The sequence below is a fragment of the Erpetoichthys calabaricus genome, chromosome 17 (genome assembly GCF_900747795.2).
Source record: "Erpetoichthys calabaricus chromosome 17, fErpCal1.3, whole genome shotgun sequence".
Classification (NCBI taxonomy): domain Eukaryota; kingdom Metazoa; phylum Chordata; class Cladistia; order Polypteriformes; family Polypteridae; genus Erpetoichthys; species Erpetoichthys calabaricus.
In genome coordinates this window covers 53,429,140-53,454,644 of record NC_041410.2, presented here as the reverse complement: position 1 = coordinate 53,454,644, position 25,505 = coordinate 53,429,140, and the positions used below count along the sequence as shown (strand labels likewise).

The 25,505-nt window shown below is 37.2% G+C and overlaps 1 protein-coding gene across 1 annotated transcript; it reads right to left on the bottom strand.

Moving 5' to 3' along the window:
• Positions 1-479: 479 nt before the first annotated feature.
• On the bottom strand, positions 480-25,285 carry lactb (lactamase, beta). Its single transcript, XM_028823315.2, is given in 7 exon segments — positions 480-1,653; positions 1,655-1,955; positions 8,262-8,427; positions 8,757-9,135; positions 17,474-17,664; positions 18,946-19,012; positions 24,821-25,285. Coding segments are annotated over 7 exon segments (1,740 nt in total). The 5' UTR covers positions 25,211-25,285; the 3' UTR covers positions 480-1,407.
• Between the last annotated feature and the right edge of the window lie 220 nt (positions 25,286-25,505).

Below are 25,505 nucleotides of genomic sequence, written 5' to 3'. Positions count from 1 at the left end.
ATTAGCCCAACACGGAAGTAGTTGTACGACGCCCGCCTCCTTACTTCCGCCAGGGAATGTGACGCAATCGCCCCACTGACTTGTATAGAGCGAGTGGTGGTTCATGCAATGAGCAACCGATAATTTATTTTGCGTCGCTTTATTTTACGTCAACAGGTCGTACGTAGCCTTTTTTCTCGGGGATATTCTAGTGTTTTAACATTTTTTTATTTGACATGTTGTGGTAATATACAGTATATTTGATATATCGTTGGTTTTCAGTTATGTTTAACTTTTTTTCAGTTCAACTTCGTGTCTTTTGATAAATCTCCATTTGTACCAGTTAGATATTTAATCTGTACTTGTATTTTAACTCAGAATTGTTCATAGCGCTTTGCTCCTGCACTAAGTGAAGAGCGCTGTACAAAAATAAGTTGTATTGTGTCACTAAATTAGAAACATTGATTTATACAATGAAGCACTTTAATGTTTTAAGTAAGACATACAATGAATAAACACCACAAACGTAAATGAAAATTCACTTAAATAACAAGATACATGCATCAGGGAGATCAGTTGATTCTTTTTTTTGTATTTTATGTACTGTCAGTGATTGCGCAAGACCTTTACATTTTTTTATAATGCATTTAAAACAAAAAATAGGCGGAAGAAACAGAATGAATGAATGTCACTGGCAATCTTAATAAGGTGGTGCTGATGAATTTAGATCGTAAAATGCCCAGGGCCCCCGAATCAAACAAGCGAAATAGGAAACTAAATAATAAATAATCTGTCCGTGACAGAATCTAGAAATAGTCTGTTGGCCAGCATTAAATGTGACAAAAGGAAAAATGCTGTGGAATAAAACTTCATCCAATTGTCAAAAAAAAAAAGTAAAAATAATCAAGTTGACTTTCATCCTGTGTGCTTATTCCATTCATTAAACGTCCAGCTAATCATGGCGATGTTGTTCCAGCAAACTATGATTTATTTAAAAAAATACTTTTCACAGTAACATCACGACAGTATGAAAGTTACTTGACAGAGAGATGCGGATTATGTTTTAGGGCATTTGATTAAGTCACTGGAACTTAGGTAATTACCATTAGTGTAGCAGACTCTAGTATTACTGTAATAAATTCAGTAATAGAAACCCTGTTTAAATTTGGTATCTGTACCAATTTAGCAGAATATATAAAGTGAAAACAGATTTATTTCTACGTAAGAAGACTAAAAACTCTGATGTGTAAAAATTACTCTCCCAAATAATACTTAGTGAAGTCGTGGCACTATGTGGACGGTCATAAAATGCAACTAAGAAAGACAACTACATCCTTGTGCCAGTTTTGTCCAAGTTATGATTCAAGTAAAAATTCAGGTCTTTTAAAAACCATAGACATTAATATATTTAAGAAAAAAAAAATTACTCTACTGACAATGCCTTTCTGCTTTCTCAAATTCCATAGCAATCTTTTGGGCAGTCTTCTGAAAGCTTACTGATTGCATGTTGCAGATGATAGACACCACTACACCCCGTGGAAAGGAGCAGGTATCTTGTCCACTGCTAGGTGTTGCATATGATTGGTCATCAGGAAGCACCAAAAGAATGCTGCTGGCACCCACAGCCGCACCAGTGTGAGAGATGCAATGCCGGGCTATGTGACAACTGCCCACACCGTTGCTTTTTCTCTACAACAACCCAGCCCATTCCATATTTCATTTCTTTGTCCTTGGGCATCTCAGTATTAGCCACTGGAGTCCACATTTCCTTGACAGTCACTGGTTTGAGATAACCAGGAAGGTTCTGGCAATAGTTTTCATTTATTTCCTGCTGCATCTGATAGCTGTAAAGCGTAGCATTTCCAAACTGAAGAAGGTCACCAACTGTCGATAAGAAACCGCCACCTGCCCACTTGTAGGAGTTGTCAACATAAGGGCAGTTGACAAGTCGACCCTTCTTATTAAATCTGTAATACCTAAACAAAGAAATTTAAGAGAAATATTAATTTTCAAAATATGATATCACACAGACATATTTATACTATTACTGCTGTTAGTTTAGGGAATTACAAACAAATGCCAGGTTCAAATGTAATATTAAATATCAGTTTACACACAGCTTCCTCAGTTTTGGTTGTTTTGTTTAACATTTCAACTTTTATTTGGTGTAAATGATTTATTTAAAACTGGTTAAACAAATGATTAAATGTGTCAACTATTTCAGAAATAAAACAAATGCCTCTATTGTTTTATGAATCTCTAGGCGTGCATGCATCTTTTTGAAATCATTGAAAAGCTTATTTCCTGCCTTGCACTCACCTTTCAGGCTTTAGCCATGGAGAATCTGAATTGGACTAAACATGTTTATGAGTGTTTTGTTACTTTTATTTTAGTCAAAATAATGTTAAATTTAAATATAATAGTAATTCATTACATTTATATAGCGCTTTTCTCAGTACTCAAAGTGCTATCCACCACAGGTAGGAACCGGGAAGTGAACCCACAATCTTCCACAGTCTCCTTACTGCAAAGCAGCAGTTGTTAACATTAAACAGTTTCATCCCAAGAACTATAAATGCACTCAATCAGTCCATCAAGTGCTCCTTGTAGAACTGTTTGTACTTATTAGTACAATTACCTCACTGTAAACTTGTGATACAGTTATAATATTGCACAACCTGAGCCACTTTAGTGCGTTTTTTACATATTATGACGATATCATTTTTAAGATGAAATGCAGCAAAAATATGTTTATTACATTATACAGATAAAATGTTAACATCATTTAAATAATCTATATTGTTAATAATTAATCAAGTGTGGACACAGTGGCGCAGTGCTTGCGACGATCTCGTGCCCTGTTCAGAGATCGTTCCTGCCTCGCGCTGTATGCTTGCTGGGACTGGGGTGACCCTGGATGGATAGATGAATGGAATAATTAAACATGTACTATGAATATTTTTCAATGTTCCTTAAAAGTTTTTGAAGAATCTGCATTCTAAGCTTACAGATGGCTTAACATCTATTACAGAGCTGATTGTGTGGCGATTGGTTACTTGGAGAAAGAAAAAGAAGGACAGGAATTGGGGTTTAGTACGTTTGAAAGAGACAGTACTGCTGCAATAAATTATTTCATTGAAGGTCTCGCAGCAAGCATCTTGCAGGAGGCAGGAACAATTCTGGATGTGGTGCCAGCTCGTCACTATCACTGCCGCCACAGTGTTCCAAGGTTTAATACATGCTTTAACTCATATAATCATGAAAATGATATCAAGTATACATTCTCAGTATTTTAATTATTCAGAGAGCTGTAATATCATGAATGTAACGGATTCTGTGTCCTGTCCGAGGAAGAGAAAGCCTGTTTAAGAAGCACGTAGTGATTCACACACATAGAGCACATAGAAGAACATATACAAAACAAAGCATTTAATGTGCTACTTTAGTTACGATGATTTGAGAAACTAGTAAATTAAACAATTTAAAGATGAAGTTTATGATGTTCTTCTTTAATGACAAAATAACTACGTGATTAAAGCGGAAATTTTGAGATTAAAGTTGACATTTTGAGCCTTTTTCCCCACTGTGTGCCTGTTCTTTTTTCTTTTATCTGTACCCTAATAAGCTTTCATATGACACTCAGACGGTGGGCTACGACTCGCCTTTTCACGGGCAACTTTAAAATATGACAACTTCGTTTTTATTTCGGGCACTGTGTGACTTTGTGAACTTGAGCTTTCGAGTTTCTCATACACTCTATATCACTCGATCAACTTCCTTTTGTTGTTTATATCACTGTTTAAACCAACAAATAATAAGTTTTTCCTTGCCTCCACTTGGTATTCTCTGAAATTCTTCTATTTTCCCCTGTGCTTTTGCACAGAACGCTGAGCTTAAGGGCTATTTATATTGATTTGCATAATCAAAGAGGCGTAATTCTGGGAGGAGTTTGTGAGTGGCGGCAGGCGTGTACACGTGCGTTACTTTTCACACTGACCGGGATTTATGTAGTGGAAGAACGTGGAAGTTGGCGAACACACACATTTATGCATCTGGATTTTTTTTGTGTGTATGCACATTTCCGCTTTTGCCAGTATGCCATGTTTTAGTGTGAATTCTACGCACGTCATTATGCATGAGGCCCAAGGACACCAGTCCCACTACAGAGGTCACTCACATATACACCCAAGCTAATTTGGAAACACCACTTAACCTAACCAGCATGTCTTTGGGACTGCAATGCTGTATTTTTTAATCAAAAAATTAATATTAGAAATAATATAGTACATCTCCCCAATACTGATCCTCTTAAACCCTGATACTCCATATTTAACAAATTTAATTCTTTCACCAGGATAGATTTGCCTGATTTATATAAAATAATTTCTCAACTGAAACCCTCCACCTGCATCCTTGACCCAATACCAACAAGTTTTTTCAAAGAAGTATCGGGTGTGCTAATTGATAGTCATTAGATATGGGGGTCTTCCCCAGACTGTATTAAGACTGGTTAAACCCTTGCTCAAGAAAAATAATCTTGACTCCTCTGTTTTTGAAAATTTTAGACCCTATTTCTAACCTGCCTTTCTTAAGTAAAATTCTAGAGAAGTCAGTCATTATGCAGCTAAATGATCACTTGAATAAACATGCTATTCTTGATAAGTTTCAGTCGGGTTTTCAGAACAAATCACAGTACAGAAACTGCACTCATTAAAGTAGTAAATCACTTGCGGGTAAATGCAGACAGAGGCCGTTTATCTGTTCTCATCCTTTTAGACCTGAGTGCCGCATTTGATACCATTGATCACAACATTCTTAGAATCGCCTTAGTCAATGGGTGGGCCTCTCTGGCAGGGTCTTAAATTGGTTTGAATCCTACCTGGAAGGTCGTAAATTCTTTGTTAGTTGTGGTAATTATACTTTAAAGACACATGATATTCCTATATGGTGTTCCACAAGGCTCTATCCTGGGTCCGCTGCTAGTTTCAATTTACATGCTTCCATTAGGTCAGATTATCTCAGGGCATAACGTGAGCTACCACAGCTATGCTGATGACACACAACTAGATTTATGAATAGCGCCTGATGACCCCGACTCCTCTTGATTCACTGACACAGTGTCTCACTTGCGTTTCTAAATGGATGAGTAGTCATTTCTCTCAACTAAATAAAGAGAAAACTGAAATTTTAGTGATTGGCAAAAATGGATATAATGAAGTTAATAAAATTAAACTTGGTGCATTAGGATTAAAAGTCAAGACGGAGGTAAAGAATTTAGGGGTAACTATTGACTCTGACCTGAATTTAAAATCACATTTTAATCAGATCACTAGGACAGCATTTTTTTCACTTAAGAAATATAGCAAAGTTAGACCTCTTATAACATTGCAAGATACTGAGAAATTAGTTCACGCTTTTATTTTCAGTCAACTAGATTACTGTAACGCACTCCTTCAGCACTACCCAAAAAAGACATCAATTGATTGCAACTAGTGCAGAATGCAGCTGCTAGAATCTTAACTAGGAAAATAAAATCTGTGCACATTTCTCCAGTTTTGATGTCACTACATTGGTTACCTGTGTCATTTAGAATTGACTTTTAAAATCCTGCTTATGGTCTACAAAGCTTAAATAATCTCGCTCCATCTTATATTTTGGAATGTCTTACACCTTACACTCCAAATCGTAACCTTAGATCCTCAAATGAGTGTCTGCTTAGAGTTCCAAGAGCTAAACTTAAAAGAAGTGGTGAGGCGGCCTTCTGCTGTTATGCACCTAAAATCTGGAATTGCTTGCCAATAGGAATTAGCCAGGCAAATACAGTGGAGCACTATAAAAAAACTGCTGAAAACGCATTGCTTTAACCTAGCTTTCTCATAGCTTCATTTTAGTTTAATCCTGATGCTCTGTATATTCAATTAATTATCATTATTATTCATGATGGCTTCAAAATCCGTACTAACCCCTACTTTCTCTTCTGTTCTTTTTCTGGTTTTCTGTGGTGGCATTCTGCACCACCACCACCTATCAAAGCACCATGAAGTCCCTACATTGATGGATCACACGGCCAGAAGTCCACATGACCGTCATCATCAAGTTCTTCCATGAGAACCCTGAATATAATGAGGACTGATTGAGGTCATTTATGTTAGGTAGGAATGCCTAGAGGGGGCTGGGTGATCTTGTGGCCTGGAACCCCTGCAAATTTTTTTTTTCTCCAGCCATCTGGAGTTTTTTTTTTGTTTTCTCTGTCCTCCCTAGCCATTGGACCTTACTTTTATTCTATGTTAATTAGTGTTCCCTTATTTTAATTCTTATTTATTTTGTCTTTTTTCTCTTTCTTCATCATGTAAAGCACTTTGAGACCCACATTGTTTGTATGAAAATGTGCTATATAAATAAATGATGTTGTTGTTGTTGTTGCAAGAGGAAAACTCACATGAACTCAGGGTTTATCTGTAAGTTTACAGTGCCACCCTTGTCTCAAGTAATCTTTTGTTAATTTTTTAGTCTATATACACCACATTTTTTAAGTGAGAAGAAACACTGCAAAACAGGCCATTCTGCATTCTGACTATACTGAAAAACCCATATTGCAAGTACAAATCAGAAGTAACAAACCATCTCACCCAAGTGACTTGCATGTATTACACTACTGAAATAATTCCAAGTACTGTATAGGCATAGAAAAATGATGTATCTCCACTGATTAAAAGGACAGCTAATCGTCTATTAACAAACCTACTTTGTCCTGCCCAGAGTCATAGGGTCCAAATCCTTTCCAACAGCACTGTGCGTGTAAGGCAGGTATGAATCCCAAATTGGTTTCTAGTCCATCACAAGACACACTCACACATATAAACAAAACTAAATCAGTTTATCCCAAATAAGTTATTTGGTCTACATGAGAAAACCCCATATAAAATATTTGCATAAAAGAACACACTTTACAGAGACCATCCCAATTCAAACAGGACCTCTGCATTCAAATGCCAAAAGGCTCTTGCAACATAAGTCACGCACCATCATGCTGCCTAATTTTAACATCAATGACTTGCTACAAAACAAACAAAAACGTGAACCATCATGCTGCCTAATTTTAACATCAATGACTTGCTACAAACTACAAACAAAAATGTGCCCTACAAGATCTCTTGAACCATACATAAATACATCTGAACTATCCAAAATAATTGAGACAAATGGAAAAACAAGAAATTTACTATACAAATATAGTTTGGTTAATTACACATAATGCATACTCTAGTTCTCTTACTACGCACAAAAAGGTATGCTAGATGTCCAAAATAAAGATGTGGATAGAAACAATCATCAGTGCCCGTAAGAATGCAAGGGGTAAGAAGTGAGGTGCAGGAGAAGGGTACAGAAGAAAATTCACTAATTTTATGGGAAGCAATATATGTTTTTAAGAAATGATAGGATTGATTACTAAGGCAATAAAGGTGTCATCATGACGGGCCAGAAATAACATGTCTTAACATCTACGTGTGGATGTGTGGTGTGTTTGTGCTGTCTGTCCTGTCTAGCCCGGAAGTACGAGGCTACAGCACGAAGCTCAAAGAGCCAGCAAAGCGGCCCCAAGTTAACGAGTCTGAAGATGAAAGAAGTATTAGGCAACAGCATGAAGCTAAAAGAAATCGATTCTGAAATGGCCTGCCAGACAACTTTCTTAGTTCAGTGCTATGTAAGAAATGTGTTTTACTTTGTCAAGATTTACTAATAACTGAAATGATTCAAGTCTTTCAGTGTTTGCTAACATTGAGACTAAAACAGTACACAACATACTGGGATATTCCCTCTCAAGTGCAGTACATACTGTTGATCTGGGTAATGTAAACTGGAATTTTATTAGGCTTTTGAGCACTCCTATATGTAAACAATCTAGTTATAAACAATAATGAGCCCATATCTTGTTTCACTAACATGTCCCAAGTCCAAAGTTCCTAATTTTAATGCATATGTAACATTTTTCTTCCTATACACAGATCTTGATATTTATTTATATTAAGCCTCATTTAGTACTTCTCTATCTTAAATGTTAATTATTTTTATGTCAAACAAATATGCATTAATCAAGCTCTAGGCTATCTGCCTAATTTACTGTGACCTGGATATTTTACGATCTTGTTTTTTTTCATTTCATTTAAACTATAAATAATTAATAAAAAATGCATACAAGCAATTCTAACCACTTCCTGAATCCTAGAATTCTAACAGCAAGAAAATTAGACTTTCAGAATATTTACATACTGTACAGTTACCTGGATCTGTTGTAAATAATGGGATCATTTTCATCTGGAACAGTATTTAGCATGCCCAAATCCTGGAAAAGAGCCATCATATGTTCAAGAAACTTTTGTCCTGATGCTCCTTCAACAACAGCACTAAGAAGAGTAAAGGCGTGGGTAGAGTACAAAAACTGGCATCCTTAAAAACAAACAAAGCATATTTTGTGGGAAAAAACTGAATTAAGTCTTTTTTTTCTTTTAATACAATATGATTAATTTATATTCAAACCATATTTCATCAAGATTGATAAAATGTTGTAGCATTCTAAATAAGCAACATAATTGTTTGCATTTAGTGGGGCAGTGGTTTGGAAAACACCTCAACAAACAAATCCACTACTTGATAGTAATGGCTGGAGGCAGCAGTTACAGGACAGATACAATGTGAAGGAAGCTTTATGGAAGAGCGCAACACTGATCAAAGGTTTCACTCAGCCACTGTCATCACAAATTCCTTAGCATGCTTACCTGGTTTAAAAATAAGAGGGTCATCTTTAAAAAGTTTTAATGCCTCTGTTACACTGTCAAACTTTTCTTTAAGATAATATTCTTCCTGTTCAAACTCTTTTTTATTTGTTGAGAGCTTAGATGGTTTTTCTTTCACATCAGCATTATCATGTTGCATTTCCGAGGATGACATTTGGTTCTTGTTAGTCATCATGGATTTTTTCCTCGCAGAATTCCCTCGTTCTGTTTTACTGTCATTTCCATCATTTATGGCTTTCTCTTTTTTCAATTTCAGCGTTTGGTTTGTTTTTTCTTTTTCTTCTTTAACTTTGTTAGGGTCTTTCTCATAGTGGCGAATCCCACTTAAATGTGATACAAGCATTCTAGTAGTAATTTTGACCTAGGGAAACCAAATCACAAACAGGACTTGTTCAAAACAATTTTTTGCTCTTTACTATACTGATTTTTACCTCACGGTGGTTATGATAGGGATGCTTTCAGGTGTTTTGGGAGAAGGGAGAAAGGAGAAGCAATACTTTTTCAATAACATCAATATTAAATTATGTTCAAAATTAAAGGAATACAGTAAAGTTCCAAAAAGAATGAACAAGTGGATTTCAGAGACAACAGAAGGCTGTGCTATCAAGGAAGAGTGAAAACAAAATAAGACAAAGTCTTTGCTAAGTTTTAAAGCCAGGATTAAGTTAAATTAAAAAAACACAAACATACACACACAAATGAAAATTAGGTACTTAAAATGGCAAGATGAAAAGCCATTTTAGGACAAAATCAAGTTTATTTTGTTGGCAAAACAAACCTGCTTGTACTCCTGTAAAACCTATCTACAGTATAAACAGCTGTTAATCCATACATCCTAAACTTATAAACTACCTTGCATAAAGTCATAAGTGAAAAGGATTGTGATATAAGCTTTACACAGCCAAACAACATGAGCATTTTTGTTATTTTATTTCAGTTTTCTGCATTGCACTGTTCTGTGGTAGCAACTAAGACTTCCTTCTTCTAGGCACTGAGCAGGCAACTGCCTTTTACAAAATCTCTGCATTCTTTTGTTTTTCTGGTAGTTACTAGTTTTTGATATATTTTTATTTATTTTTTTAACAATTATTAATGTTAAGATTAGATGTGATCTGACATTTGGTCTGTCACTAGAAATATATAAATGCAGCTTAAATTGGTGATATTCTGATAGGCAAGCATTGTTGAGCTGAATTGCCTGTTTTCTTCTATTGATCTAACCTTCACCAAAATGAACAGAGAGCTACTACAGTATGATTGGTGACAGAATTTGAGTCACAGCACTCTGAAGCACTCAGGATACTGTCAGAAAACAACAATAGCTTTAACCCTAAAACATTACAATTCTCTACTTTACACTCAAACCACCCATGGACTAGAGCAGTTTCTTCATTTTTAGCAACTGGCTTAAATTACTTTGGTTTTTAGTATTCTTTTAGGTTCAGCATGCCACTTTCCATATTCTTCAATTATTCCATTTTCACTTCAAGTGTAATACCCCGTAGCTGACACTATTACTTAGCTGGATCATTTTTCAAAATATTCTGCAATCACTATTGCATTGAGTACTTGTAATGTGATCTGCATGCCTTATAGTTTTAAAGTCATCACTCTTAAACATTTTCAACACCTGGACACATTAATTTATAGTTATTTCTTTTGATGTGTTAAGCAGAGCCTTTCAAAGTTGTGTAGTACTTCAAATTTGTGTAAAGGTGTGTCAAAATGTACACACTAGGCATGCTCCAATCAGGTTTTTTAAGGCCAATACCGATCACTGATTACATGTTACTTGATTGGCTGATTCAGATTTTTTTTCCTTTGTCCCTTTAAAAAACCTTTTACACTAAGCACTTGTATAACCATATGCATGGAAGTGTTATGTCTTTTATTAAAGTGTTAACTTTGGTATTTTTATAATTAAACCATTGACCACAGGTTTTAACTGTTCATTTTTTATTAATAAAATTAAATTATGTAGGCTAATTGTTCAGTGACCATAAATATACTAAAATAGATCAAATTTCCATACAATATTTGTTACCTAATAACATAAATACAAAAATATTTACCCATAATATATAAGGCATAAAATAAAATATATATAAAATAGCTTATAATTATAGGCTGTCATATTGTTTAAATTTTTCTGTAATGTACTTGTCTGAAATATGTTTTTTTTTTCTTCACGCAATCAATTAATTGATATTGGCAATTAACACTGCTTAAATGTAAATATATAACCACTTATATGATTTAATCATTTTAAATCATTAGTTGTTCTACAGCTGTTTGCTGTTAAAATATACATTTATACAGGTGTTTTTTTTTCTTCAGTGTATCAGCTAGACATTCAAAATTCTTGAGGTTTAATTATAAAACATGGAATTTGATTATGTAGAACTTGTTTCTTACCAAAATGTACAAATCTTTAAAAAAGCCTATTGTTTACTAAGCAGCAATCTCAAAATCTCCCTTACCTTTTCTTTTTCCAGTTAAAAAAGTATACTGCTGCACTTAAAAAAAGCTTGCTGTCCACACTCAAATGGTGTCCATTTTAATTTAAAGGACAAAATAAAAGGTCTCAATTCATTAAAGTAGCTTTTCTTACCGTTTATCTAATTGCACATGATGACTTCTCCAATTCCTTTTTCTCAGTTTATTACTCTACTTTCTTTAACGTAAAGGCTAATATTCCAATCGCTATAAAACAAGCCTCCACGGCTGCTCTTTGTTTACACTGCAGGGTCATTCCATGTCAAATCAACCAACAGCCTTTGGACTCACAACAGTCTGGAAAAATTACCAGGTGTAACCATGTTAGTCATGAGACACCCTGCAAAATTGTTTTGATATAAGATCAATACTTTCCAAGATACAGCCAATTTACTGAGGGGAGGGGCATGTCAATTTTATGTGGCCTCATTTTTTCATCAAATTTCACAAGTTCATGCCATCCATTGTCTCCCGCTTATCCGAGGTCGGGTCGCGGGGGCAGCAGCTTGAGCAGAGATGCCCAGACTTCCCCATCCCCGGCCACTTCTTCTAGCTCTTCCGGGAGAATCCCAAGGCGTTCCCAGGCCAGTCAAGAGACATAGTCCCTCCAGCGTGTCCTGGGTCTTCCCCGGGGCCTCCTCCCGGTTAGACGTGCCCGGAACACCTCACCAGGGAGGCGTCCAGGAGGCATCCTGATCAGATGCCCGAGCCACCTCATCTGACTCCTCTCGATGCGGAGGAGCAGCGGCTCTACTCTGAGCCCCTCCTGGATGACTGAGCTTCTCACCCTATCTTTAAGGGAAAACCCAGACACCCTGCGGAGGAAACTCATTTCAGCCGCTTGTATTCGCGATCTCGTTCTTTCGGTCACTACCCATAGCTCATGACCATAGGTGAGGGTAGGAACATAGATCGACTGGTAAATTGAGAGCTTCGCCTTGCGGCTCAGCTCCTTTTTCACCATGACAGACCGATGCAGAGCCCGCATTACTGCGGATGCCGCACCGCTCCGCCTGTCGATCTCACGCTCCATTCTTCCCTCACTCGTGAACAAGACCCCGAGATACTTGAACTCCTCCACTTGGGGCAGGATCTCGCTACCAACCCTGAGAGGGCACTCCACCCTTTTCCGGCTGAGGACCATGGTCTCGGATTTGGAGGTGCTGATTCTCATCCCAGCCGCTTCACACTCGGCTGCGAACCGATCCAGAGAGAGCTGAAGATAATGGCCTGATGAAGCAAACAGGACAACATCATCTGCAAAAAGCAGTGACCCAATCCTGAGCCCACCAAACCGGACCCCCTCAACGCCCTGGCTGCGCCTAGAAATTTTGTCCATAAAAGTTATGAACAGAATAGCAGGCTCACATTTTGCGGGCTGGTATAGTATGTGACAAAATGAAAACATTTGGTCCAGATGACCCTGCATGGTTAAAACAACCCCTTGAAACTGACCAAAATTTGAGTTTTGGGCTTAGCCATGTTTAGGCCTCAGAAACACATATTTGTAACCAACACTGACTTTTGATTTTTTTTTCCTTATGCAGATAACTATATAGGCTTTCTGAAAAATCAATAAACAGAAAAGTAACTATCAGGGTTTGAACAGCAGACCTATCAAATACAAAAAATCATTTTGGATTTCATTTTCAGAGTACCCTAATGACATGTGGGAATGTGCAGATAATTTTTTAAATATATTTTTTATTTATTCTACATTGTCCCTTCTTTCTCAAAACACAACCTTACTTTTCTTATGCAAATGTTTCATGTTTATTTTCCATCTTAAACATAGGCTGAATGTGCCATGTGTCAATAATGGTAATCATTGAGGTTTCAATCAGTAAGTTATTAAAAATGTCAACATTTTTTTCATATCAAATGACAATGTCCTCTCTCACTTTGCTGAACAGAGAATGTGATTCTCCATAGCTAAAAGAGTACCTGGTACTTGAGAATACCACTGTTACATCCCTACAGAAGATGGCAAACTCAAAGTCAGCCAGGTGTCTGGTGAAGAGAGTTAATTGACTATCCGAATATTCACCACTTAAGCAGCAGCTGAGATCCCTCCCCTCTCACAATCCTGATGGATCAGATACGTCCCTCACATTAGACCAGTGTCCTACTGGAGGCTCTGTTGAGTGCATGTATGATGAAAAATGCTGAATTGGTGTGGGTTCGTTGACAAGAGTGAAGTGGAGTCAGACATCCTGATATGTTACATGCATCCAAACTATCCTGTACCATCTTTCCATTGGCCACCTAGAGACAATATTTGTTGGGTGCCATTACGGTGTGTCATTTCACTGCTTAGTGCCCCTACAACTGTCAGTGGGAGGCGAGTACCATCTTGATCTCAAATATAAAGATGCCCTACACTTGAATTGAAAACAGAAATAAACTGGGTCACATTCCTGCTGCTGCAATACCAAGATGTTAATGCTTCATTATAAACTAGTGTTGTATTTAATGATAAATCAAGCAGCTGTTGTTTCATCAGTTGTGCTTAATGTGCCTTTGGTGATTTATGTTTTTCCATTAATCCTAATACCCAAGTTAGTGATGCAGTACTTGAAGATTACCAGTACTGAGAAATGGTGAATTTAACCCATGTTTAGAATGGAAAATAAAAATGCAAGATTCACATAGAAAAGTAAGACTTTTTTTGTTGGAGCAAGAAGAGACCATGTAGGATACAGGAAAATAATTGTAAAATTGTATGGACATTCCCACAGTACATTAAGCTGTTCTGAAAATTAGACCCAAAATTATATTTTTCACATTCGAGAGGTCTGCTGGTCAAACTCTGATGCAATTTCCTTGTTTATTTAAAATATTTTGAAAGACAAATGTAGGTCTCTAAACATGGAAATAATATCAGCAGGTTGTATCAGTTACAAGTATGCTTTCTAAGAGCCTAAACATGGCAAAGCAAAGATGCAAAATATTTTGTTTTCCATTTTTGAAGGTCTGTTCTTATCAAGTGGTGTCATCTGCACCAAGCACTTTGATTTCATTACGTACTACACCTATAAAGGTACCAGTATGCCGGCCTAAGTGGCTTAGTTCTTGTAATATGGTCCTGTGAAACTGATGAAAAAAATAAAGATGTATCAAATTTGACACTACTCTCCTCTCACAAAATTGGCTGAATCTTAAAAGTATGATTTTACCTCAAAATAATTCTACAGGGTGTCATCTGGAAATATGGGTAAACCTGGCATTTTTTCAGACTTTTTTGAGACCGAAGTGCGTGGGATTTCTGGAAAATTGATTTGACATGGAATGACCCTGCAGGATGCGCAGGCTGGCTCTATTATCGTAATACCTTGCGTAAAGGAGCACTACAACTAAATTACCTGTGAAAGATGCCCAGACACAGACAGACACGGAGAAAAGCCAGAATTCCAAGAACACACGTTTATTTCTGCTCCTGCAACACACAGTACCCAAAACACCACAATAATGCTCACAGTCCTTTTCTTCATTCCTTCCTTCTCTTCTGCCGCCTCCACTCCTCTCTCACAAGCTCTGTCCACTACCACCTGACTCCGGCTCCTGAATGGAGTGAGACGGCCCCTTTTATAATGCACCTGGATGTGCTCCAGGTGCTCCCTGATGACCTTCCTGCAGCACTTCGTAGTGTGGTGGAAGTGCTGTATGGGCACCAGGAAGCACTCCGGGTGTACATGCTTCCTGGTCCAGCAGCACTACCTGGTGTGGCGGAAGTGCTGCATACCATGGCTTCTGAGCCATCCAGGCGCCCCCCCCGGCAGTGGCAATGGGTCCCCACAAGGTTCAGCCTCCAAGCTCTGTTCCCGTGGCCCCAACACCCACCAGGTCAGCTGCCTTCTCGCGTTCCAGGGGAGGTACTGCTCATCTCCTGGTCCTTCCATCCTTCAGGCGTCCCGACTGGGCATGAGCCCCAGCTGTCCACCACATACCATAAAGTTTAGAAGAGCGGGAGCTGAAAATATTGTTTTTTTTGTGATCAGCCAATTTACAGATCAAGTCTTTTTTATTTTTTTTTTTGTGAAAATTAGCTGATTTAGATTGGCGGTCAATCGATTGGAGCATCCCTAGTACACACCTAATATTTTTAAATTAACATAATATGAATACAGAGCTCAGAAGTACACTGTTTCTCAACATAGTCAATCATTCTTTCCAGCATGTGTCTTAATTTTTATATAGATCTACAAAAAAAAGATTGAAATTGTTTGCTCAGTCCATGTACCACTTTCTCTAGTTCTTAGTGGTTACAAAAAGGGCAGATTTTTAGGAGTTGAAATAAATTACAATTTGATGGAGCCTGGCAAAAACAATGATTACTCTTGTTGCTAATTTTGTTGTTGTGCAATAATCCTTTTGCCTATTTCCCTAATTGCAGTATTGTAATTACACTACCATGTGTTTAAATACCTCAAATAAATGATTAAGCAGTCATTTATACATGCAACCATAGAATGAAGGAGGCAAAAATAAAAGGCTAACTAACTGGTCTGAAAAAATTGTTACTTTGTTAATGATAAATGATGTACTATGCAAAGGAGTTATGTATGGCTGATTTTTTAGTTGTAATAAATACATTAATTATCCTTATGAATTTCAATTGCAGAGTCATCTAAGCAGTTTGTAGTATTTCAGTGGCAGAAGCTATTACATGAGCATTAGGCAAAAGATGGGACCAAACTCTCATATAAACGATTGTCAAACACAGAATATGTGGTGAGTCTCTTACAAGGGCTGATTCAAGGACACCCAGGAGAAAGGACATTGTGTGGAACAGTTATTCACTTGGTCTCCATTTACCTCTGTAGAATGGAGAAGCACAGGCAGAACAAAGATAATTGGCATTACTTTCACCCATTCTCCAGCGTTGTCCCTTTAAGCCAGGATGAATGAAATACATCACAGAAGTAGTTGCCATTTGACCAGATTCGGGAGACAGAGTGCTCCTTTCTTTTGAATACAGCAAAGTTTGCCATTTACAATTTTTTTTTTTTTGTGGATAAAATACACAACAATTAACAGGGATTTCCCCGACAGAAATCAAACTCTTCTGTCAGTTTTGGTTACATTCATTTACACAGTATACAGTATATTCAAATCAATTTACTGAATCGGCTTTAGCCAATTTTAGAATCAGCACTAAGTGCAAGCTAAGAAATAGCCCTGCTATATACTAATCTCATTTCAAGAAAGATGTCAATGAATTGGCCCTGTCCTCTACAGGGGAGTGCAGATGTGTACAATAATGTGCTCTGTTATTGACTGGTGTTTTTTCCCAGGATGGATTCGTTGCACTGTTGCTGGCGCCAGAATGATCTCTGACTTCCATGGTTGTGAAACACTGTATATAAAGGAAAGTATGTGAATGGATGAATAAATTAATTTAAAAGACGTTTGCCGCTTCTTTCAGAAACAGCTAAATCATTTTACAGTACTGATGGAAATGGTACCAAATTAATAACCAACAATGTTTAGCAGAATCTGTCCATTTTTTTTCAGTATCTACTATAAAACATGCATTATAAAAATCTGTTTTTACATGCAACAATAAAATTCCTTACTTTCTACATAGGAGGGAGTGAAAAAAGGAAGTACAAACAGTATATAATATTAATTACAAGATCAATGTAACATATGGGTAACACCAATAAGTAAAAAGCTCTTAGTCAATAATATCAGCATGAGCCTGCTGTTGTGTCAGCCTTAGAGTGATTAATATACTGTGCTATTTAGTTTTACCCTGGATTGGGGCCCTGGACTATTACACTTGTTTTGCATTTTGTGTGTGACAGGCATGAGGAAATCATGTAGACCTGAATTACTGACACTGCTATTTATTTATTTTCTTTTATCTTCCTTATATTAATACCAGCTGTGCATCTTTTGTTTATGTACACATCTTAGGTAGTTGTTCCAGAATAATGGCACATTCATGTGTTACAGGACAGATGGGCAATGCAAGATTCCCAGTGGTAAACTTCATATGTATGTTCTTCAAGCTGGTGTTTCCCAGTGGAACAATTCAGAGGAAACAATACCACCAGAACTAGTGGTTTTAGGGCATAATGTTGAACTTCCATATCAGTTAATATTAAGAGATATTAAAAAAATTAACCCAAATATATAATTCACATATTTCACAACATACCTACAAGAAAACAAACTCAAATATATAAAAATTCACTTACACTTTCACCTTCATATTTTTTCTCTGGGAATTCTGGGACGTACTTCTGCACTGGAGCATCTAAATCCAACTTCCCTTGCTCCCACAATTTAGCAACAGAAGACACAGTAAGAGTCTTACTGATGCTAGCAATCCTCATCATGGTCTCAGGCTTACAAGGTACTCGATTTTCCACATCAGCAAAACCAAATCCTGAAAAAACAGTTCAGATTTGGTAAATGAATTGCTCGTAATACCACTATCCATTTCAAACCAATGCAAAATTGTAATTTTGCAACCTATTCTAATATAGTAAAGCTTAAAATCTGTGTGGGTGTTTGTGTATGTACTGTATACGAAGCCTTGAATTAATTTTCTTACTGTAAAAAAAAGGAGTAAGAAAAGGCCAGTTACTTTAATGAGGAGTTAAATTAGAAGCAGTATTAATTTAATAGTGTTCATGAAAAAATGTGCACACACACATGCAAATGACAGGGGCAGCTACTTCATTGTTGTTTCACTGATCTTTAGTAAGCTACAGATTGAATAAACAAGATTTTTTTAAAAAGGAAGAAAATAGCTAGATCTTAGAAAGAGAGATCAGGATAGCTTAATCATGCTTGTTACCATAAAGGTTGAAACTGGAAAATAATGGCAAATGTACCTGAGATAGCAGTCCAATTAACATCAATTTGTTGAAAGAAAGTCCTGCAACCACTGTCTCTCTTTATGGGCTGAGCTAAGTACCTAAACAACAGAGGATTGTAGAAAGCTGGCTCTTACTAAACTGTGCAATTGAAAGGTTTTACAGGTACAGTATGTTAGATCTATAACATGAAAAGAACAGTGCTAATAAGAAAGTAGGGTCAGTTCTTTGAAGTATGTTTTCAGAAATCAGAAATTTTTCAGAAATCAATTCACCCATTCTCTTACTAACCCACTCATTTCAATTCACTCTTTAAAGGTGCTGTAGTCTATCCCAGCAGCATCAAGATAAGGAAGAGAATAATCCATTGCAGCAAGCATGTCCAAGAAATAGTCCAGCTATCGCACTGATGCTAGGCTAGTTTAGGGTCATCTATTAACCTAATGCACATATCTTTGGGATATGGTAAAAAAATGGAGTACAATAAGCATGTGCTTAAAGTACAGCTAAAAATATATAAAAATTGAGTTAGTAATGGGTTTGACACACATTTTAATATTTTAATCAGTTCATCATGCTTTACTCTCACATCACCAAAGACATGAAAGTTAAGGTAGTTGGCAACTCTAACTTGATCCAGTGTGAATAGGTCCAATGATGGACTGTCATCTTATCCAGGGCTTTTTTCTACACGACTGGAGATGCACCCCACTGTGACCCTGAACTAGATTAAGCAGGTTTGAGAATGTTACAGCATCCAAATTTCCTATTGCACTTGTACTTTTTTTTTTTTAACAAGAATTTTATACAAAATGCTTTACATATCATGTACTACACAGATTACCAACCTTCAGTCCAAACTTGCTCTCCATTCACAGATACTCCAACCACCACACCTGGTACTCCCACTTCATCCTAAACACCAAATCAAAAAGAGGCCGTAAGTTACTTGTATACTGTTAAAGTACTTGTATTAAAAATTTACAACATGATATATCAGCTTGTATGAACATGAGATGCATAGTGAAGAAAATAACATCATGCAGTCAAAAGATTTAGGTCACATGCGTGTATGTAAATTAAAGCCAACAAGTAAACTATTTAAATCTCAAATAATGTAATTTTTGCTACAGCAGACATAGTTTCAGTGTTTTGTGTGAAGCGGTTTGCAAACAGACTGCCTTGTGTCAACCACGTTTTCATATCCACTCATTCTAAAGTAGAGTTGGAAGTGGAGGTTATCCTAGAACAGTAAAGCTGAAACAAACCCTTGATGAATGCCAGAGTACAATCACTCACACAACTACACTTACTCAGTTAGGGCTCAATAACCCAACCTGTGCATCTTTAGGAAATCGGAAGACTTAGAGAAAAACCCTAAGCAGGCATGGAGAAAATTGCAAGCTCAGCACAGACAGTGTCCAGGCTTAGACTTGAACTCATAACTCTGGAATTGTGATTTAGCAGCGCTACTTTCTTTGACAATATGCTGGCCTTATCAGTTTTACTTCCTCATTCATCTTTTAATGCCCATTGCATTTGAAATACCTTGGCTACCAAACTTCCAGGTGAAACAACTTAAAAATAAACTGGTTCTTTACATGTTTTAAGACATTTTACAAGTATATCTAAGTTAACATGTCCCGGAATTATACAGTTTTGGTCTTTTTTAAATATTCTTAGCCAAAAACTGGTAATTAGGAAAAAATCAAATACTGTAAATACATTAGAGCTTTTCATTTGTGGGGTTTAATGTCTTTGGTAGCACTATACAGTACAACATGTACACCAACTGCACAACTTTGCCCTCACTTGCAAGTAATGATGGGCGGTAACAATTTACGAAAAGGTTTATTAAAGTACACAGTAATGATATTTAAAACTCTCTTTCACATTCTGGTTCTTAAAGTGTTTGTAGTCATCTGCAAAGTATAATTGCTGAATGTGTCAATTATGAAAAAAATACAAGTAATAATGAAAATGAAATATCAATCATTTTAAACCAGAGCTTTCCAAACAGGGTGTCACAAAGAAACCTAAGGGGCAATGCAAAGTAGAGCTGTAATTTTGTTTTCAATTGAATCACAAATAAAAAACAATTATAATCCTTATTATTAACATCCCAGCTATGTTATATGGGTTGGAGACGGTGGCACTGACCAGAAAGCAGGAGACAGAGCTGGAGGTAGCAGAGTTAAAGATGCTAAGATTTGCACTGGGTGTGACGAGGATAGATAGGATTAGAAAGGAGTACATTAGAGGGTCAGCTCAAGTTGGACGGTTGGGAGACAAAGTCAGAGAGGCGAGATTGCTTTGGTTTGGACATGTGCAGAGGAGAGATGCTGGGTATATTGGGAGAAGGATGCTAAGGATAGAGCTGCCAGGGAAGAGAAAAAGAGGAAGGCCTAAGAGAAGGTTTATGGATGTGGTGAGAGATGACATGCAGGTGATGGGTGTAACAGAGCAAGATGCAGAGGACAGAAAGATATGGAAGAAGATGATCTGCTGTGGCAACCCCTAACGGGAGCAGCCAAAAGAAGAAGATTATTAATATTTTTACTTTTTTGCTTACAGTGTGTCTGCAAAGCACGACACATGCATAGTTACTTAAAATAAGCAGGTAAAAACTTCAGCTTGAAAAAGAAAGCAAAAGGGGGCACAGGTCACACATTAGTTAAAAAAAAGGCAAAAATTACATGCAATTGCTCAGACATGTTAAACTCAATTAAAAAAAAAAATACAACAGGTGGATAACAGGTTAGGTCAAGACTTGATAGCTCTCAGCACAAGACCCCAGCAGTACTGCAGGTAGGAATCAGTAACTAGTGAATAATACACAAAGCTAAATGTACGATAGGTGAGCTTCATATTTATTTATTTATTTTACAACACCTTTCTTTTTATGAAGGAATGTTTTGGACAAAATGAAATAAACACGCAAATTAAAATACTGTGAAATGAAACAGTAAATAAAGAAAAAGCATGAAATGTTAGCCTAAATAAATATGTCATCGAACATTTTTTTGTTGCTTATTTATTTAATTTTGTCTGTACTATTTTTCCAGACTCAACATCAAATATAGCTTGAATTTAAAACTCATCAAAGCTGAGAGGCCAGGATCTAGCAAGTGCTGTGTTTTAATTGGTAAACTGACAGTACACAGGACTTGAACCTTCAGCCATCAAATGCAACTTTAGATGCAGGCTCCTAATAATCAATTCGGAGTTTACAGAGTTAAAGCAGCTGCTTTTTCTTGTACTCGTTGTTGACATGCACAGTCACAACTTTGAGCTTGTGCATGCGCCACAGGATTTCCAAGTCAAACAAGGCACATATGTCAGTTCTGTGGATTATTCTTTGTCAGCTTTGTGGATTATAGCTTTGATGTGTGAAAGTGGTAGTTTGAAATTAAAGCCGTATTTCATGTTGCATCTGGAGGAATATAATGGACAAAATTAACTAAATAAACAACTCATTTATTTATTTATGCCGATATTTCATGCTCATTACCTTTATTTATTGTCACATTTCACAGTATGTACTTTTATTTATTTAATTTTGTCCAAAATATTCCTCTATACCTTTTAGGAATTGTCTGTCAAGCCAGTAGCAGCCACCAAAGTTTCAGTCTGTGCACTGGCCAAAGTAGCTAAATAAGCATTGGTAATACTGTACTGAAAAGAATCTTTAAAATTGAATCAAGTCACTATTAAGTTAAGCCTTGATGAAGAAATGTGTGGCAGCTTACCTCACATTTGACCTACCTAACTCTTGGATAAAGTAACTAAATAATGTGAAATTCACCAACTTTTGTATCAGTTAACGCACCTAACTGTTATACCATGCTCATCTTTTAAAACTTGTTTTAACTTGGTTTTCAAAATTTTCATTCTGCCTTTCTGGTTATTTAACCTATTATTTATTAACAAACACGTTAGTGGGTCTGACGCTGCCGTACTTGCAGTCTTTCAGCATTCAGTGTCGTTGACCCGGGTGTTTGCTCTGCTCATTGTACATTGTAATTGTTAGGATACAGGAGCAAACTGCACAGGAATGGAGCAAATTAACAGGAAAACAACAAAAGAGAGTTAAACATTTAAAGCTGCAGAAAAACAAAAATATTTCTGAGTACCTCTGAAATGTAAAAATGAGTGATGTGCAGTGAACAAACAAACTAGTCCTTTTGCATTTGTCTTGGTCTCTGAATGAACGTACTGGTTCTCTGACATTAAAGAATGAATCTTTTCAAGGCATGTACAGTGCGTACTATGTCTTATATTGGATTTCACGACCGTCCGGAACTATCATCATAACTTCTCTTAAATGGCTGCTGTCTTTGTGAAATAGCCTATCAGGAAATTGTTTCAGCAAAATGGTATTGATGATAACTAGCCAATGACTGACTTGGTGGAAGAAACAAAGCACCTCCCATTGATCGGTTCATTTGAACTGAGAGACCATGACCGTCTCACTATAATGACTGATTGAATGAAGCAGTATGGCCCCTACAAATCCGGAGAACCATGCAAATTCATTCACGAACTACAGGCAAGAGACTTGCCGTACAGTACACTGAACTAGTTCACCAAAAGAATCAGCTCAAGTACTGAACTGAGGAAGAAACAGCAGACAACTGACTTGCAGTACATTGAATCGCAGTTCAGTTCACTGATGATATGTGTATGGTAGATTGCTTCAGAAAGGACAGATTATAAAAGAAGGAAATTGTGGGAGATTAATCCGAAACTGAAAATAAATTTTATTTAGTCATATTTCAATGTTCTCACAGTTTTGTTGTGATGTGCACACTATTCTAAGGTTCTATTTGTATGGTTCTTTTTTTTTTCTATTTATCCTTGAAATAGTATTTATTGTCAAAATTCATTAAAGAGGATTATTATTATTATAATGTGTGAATTACTTATTTTGTTTGGTTTTTATATTGTTTGGTTTTTAAAGTTGTTACACAGTTATTATACTATTCCTGATTTTAAACTAGAATATATAACTTGTAGGGTGGCGTGGTGGCACAGTGCATGCTACGCTTTATATTGCATTCCGCAACAGTCCAGAGCTATCATCTTAACTTCACTTAAATGGCTGATTTCTTCAGTAAACTGTTCCAGCAAAACAGTCGACAACAACTAGCCAATGACTGACTTGGTAGATGACACTAAGCACCTCCCATTAATCGGTTCACTCTGACTGAATGACTATTGACAGTCTCAGTACGTGGACTGATTGAATGAACTAGTATGCCCTCTACTGTTCTGCAGAAATATTACAAGTTCTTTCACTGCAAACAGGAGACTCGTAGTACAATACTATATGCTGAAATGAAGGGTTGCCCCGAAAGCTTGCATATTGTAATCTTTTTAGTTAGCCAATAAAATGTGGAATTTTGCTTGACTTTTCAGTACTAAATGGAGGAATGAATTGCAGACAAGAGACTTGCAGCACATTGAATCTCATTTCAGTTCACTGATGATATATGTATGGGAGACTGCATCAGAAAAGATGGGATGTAAAATAAGAAAACTGTGGTAGATTAATCCATTCATCCATTATCCAACCCGCTATATCCTAACTACAGGGTCACGGGGGTCTGCTGGAGCCAATCCCAGCCAGCACAGGGCGCAAGGCAGGAAACAAACCCTGGGCAGGGCACCAGCCCACTGCAGGGTGCACACACACACACCAAGCGGGACAATTTAGGATCGCCAATACACCTAACCTGCATGTCTGTAGACTGTGGGAGGAAACCGGAGCACCCAGAGGAAACCCACACAGACGCGGGGAGAACATGCAAACTCCATGCCGCCCCTGTGGTAGATTAATCCAAAACTTAAATCAGTTTTATGTAATCATATTTTAATGTTCTTACAAGTTTTATCGTTATATGTGCACTATTCTAAGGTTCTATTTGTATGACTGTTTTTTCTGTTTATTGTTGAACAGTCATTTATTGTCAAAATTCAATAAAGAGGATCATTATTATTATTACCATAATTATAAGTGAATTACTTATTTTGATGCTTGCTTTTTATATTGTTTGGTGGTTAACACTGTTATACTATTCTAGATTTTAAACTAGATTATAGCTTGTTTTTTGTTTGTGAAGTGAAAGAATCAGAGATTCAAAGATTCCAGTCATTTTGGTGAACTGAACGAAACAGAATCACTAAAAAGAATCGTTTTGCACATCACTACTGTTAAGAACACTATAAAAAATGTTGGTCGACTGTTAACGATTAAATTAATTAGAACAAACAGCGTGACTACCCTTCTGTGAAGCCTAAGCAGGCATACTTAAAATGATATTAGGTAAAAGTTGAATATTTCGTTTACAGATCAGATAAAGCCAAAAGAAAAAGAAAGGGGGGTTTGGTTTGGGTGAACTCTCCAGTACAAATGCAAACTGAACGTAGCCCGTGTCAGTCAGTAGATGTTTTACCAGTATAACCATTACTTTCTGCCTAACGTTTGTTGTAGAGGGTAGTTTTCGGGGCACCACAGGAACAGGTAAGTTTTCTTTAGGCGCTATATAAATGAAATGTATTATTACTTGGAACAATGCAAACACCACTCAAACGCAGCTTCCGACGCTGCCCACACATCACCAGACGCCACCGTAACCCCGACGCGGCGCCAGGCTTTAGCCCACGGGGCACACAACGCCTCTAGCTCCGGGCGTGAAGCGGCCTCGTTTACAACTGCTGTACCTTGAGCCTCTGAAGCAAGTCCCTGCTCACTTCTATAGCGTCTTCATACGCGTCTCTCCTCTTCGATTTGGACACCGCGGGTTTTTTCTCACATTTCGATTTGCTCACGAAAACCAGCCAGCCACTCGCTGCGAGTCCCACTGTAAAAAGCAGCCCGAAGCCAAAGCCTAGAAACCAGACGGATCGCCGGTACACTTTATAGTCTGAAGGAAAGAAACGTTGAGCGGACTGAAAGGCTCGGCTTGGGGGCAGTGCTGGAGAATTTCTGAAACAAAACTGAGCTTGATTAAGCTGACCGCTTGCATTTAACGATCTGTACGACCGTAGGCTTCTCCAACGCCACTTTTGGCTGCGTTCTCGGACACAGAAACCAAAAACAAAACGAAACATGCTCAGTACAAGTCTCCAGGCTGCCTGCCTAAGTGCCTCTGCACTGACTCCGCTACAGATGGCTCTGTTCAGACAGTAGCAATCAATCCTGAATCAGACCCGACGTGCAGAGCCAGGTTAGATTAAGTAATCATCGGCTCCGTCTTTAAAAGAAAGAGCTCGTACTTCAAACAGGTGTAGCTGTCCACTGTATAGATCATTAGGTTACGGGAAATATCTTGTCAGACTTCACCAAACAAATCAAATAGAAACCAGCGCTGAACAGGACATAGCACATAATGGTACTACTCATGTC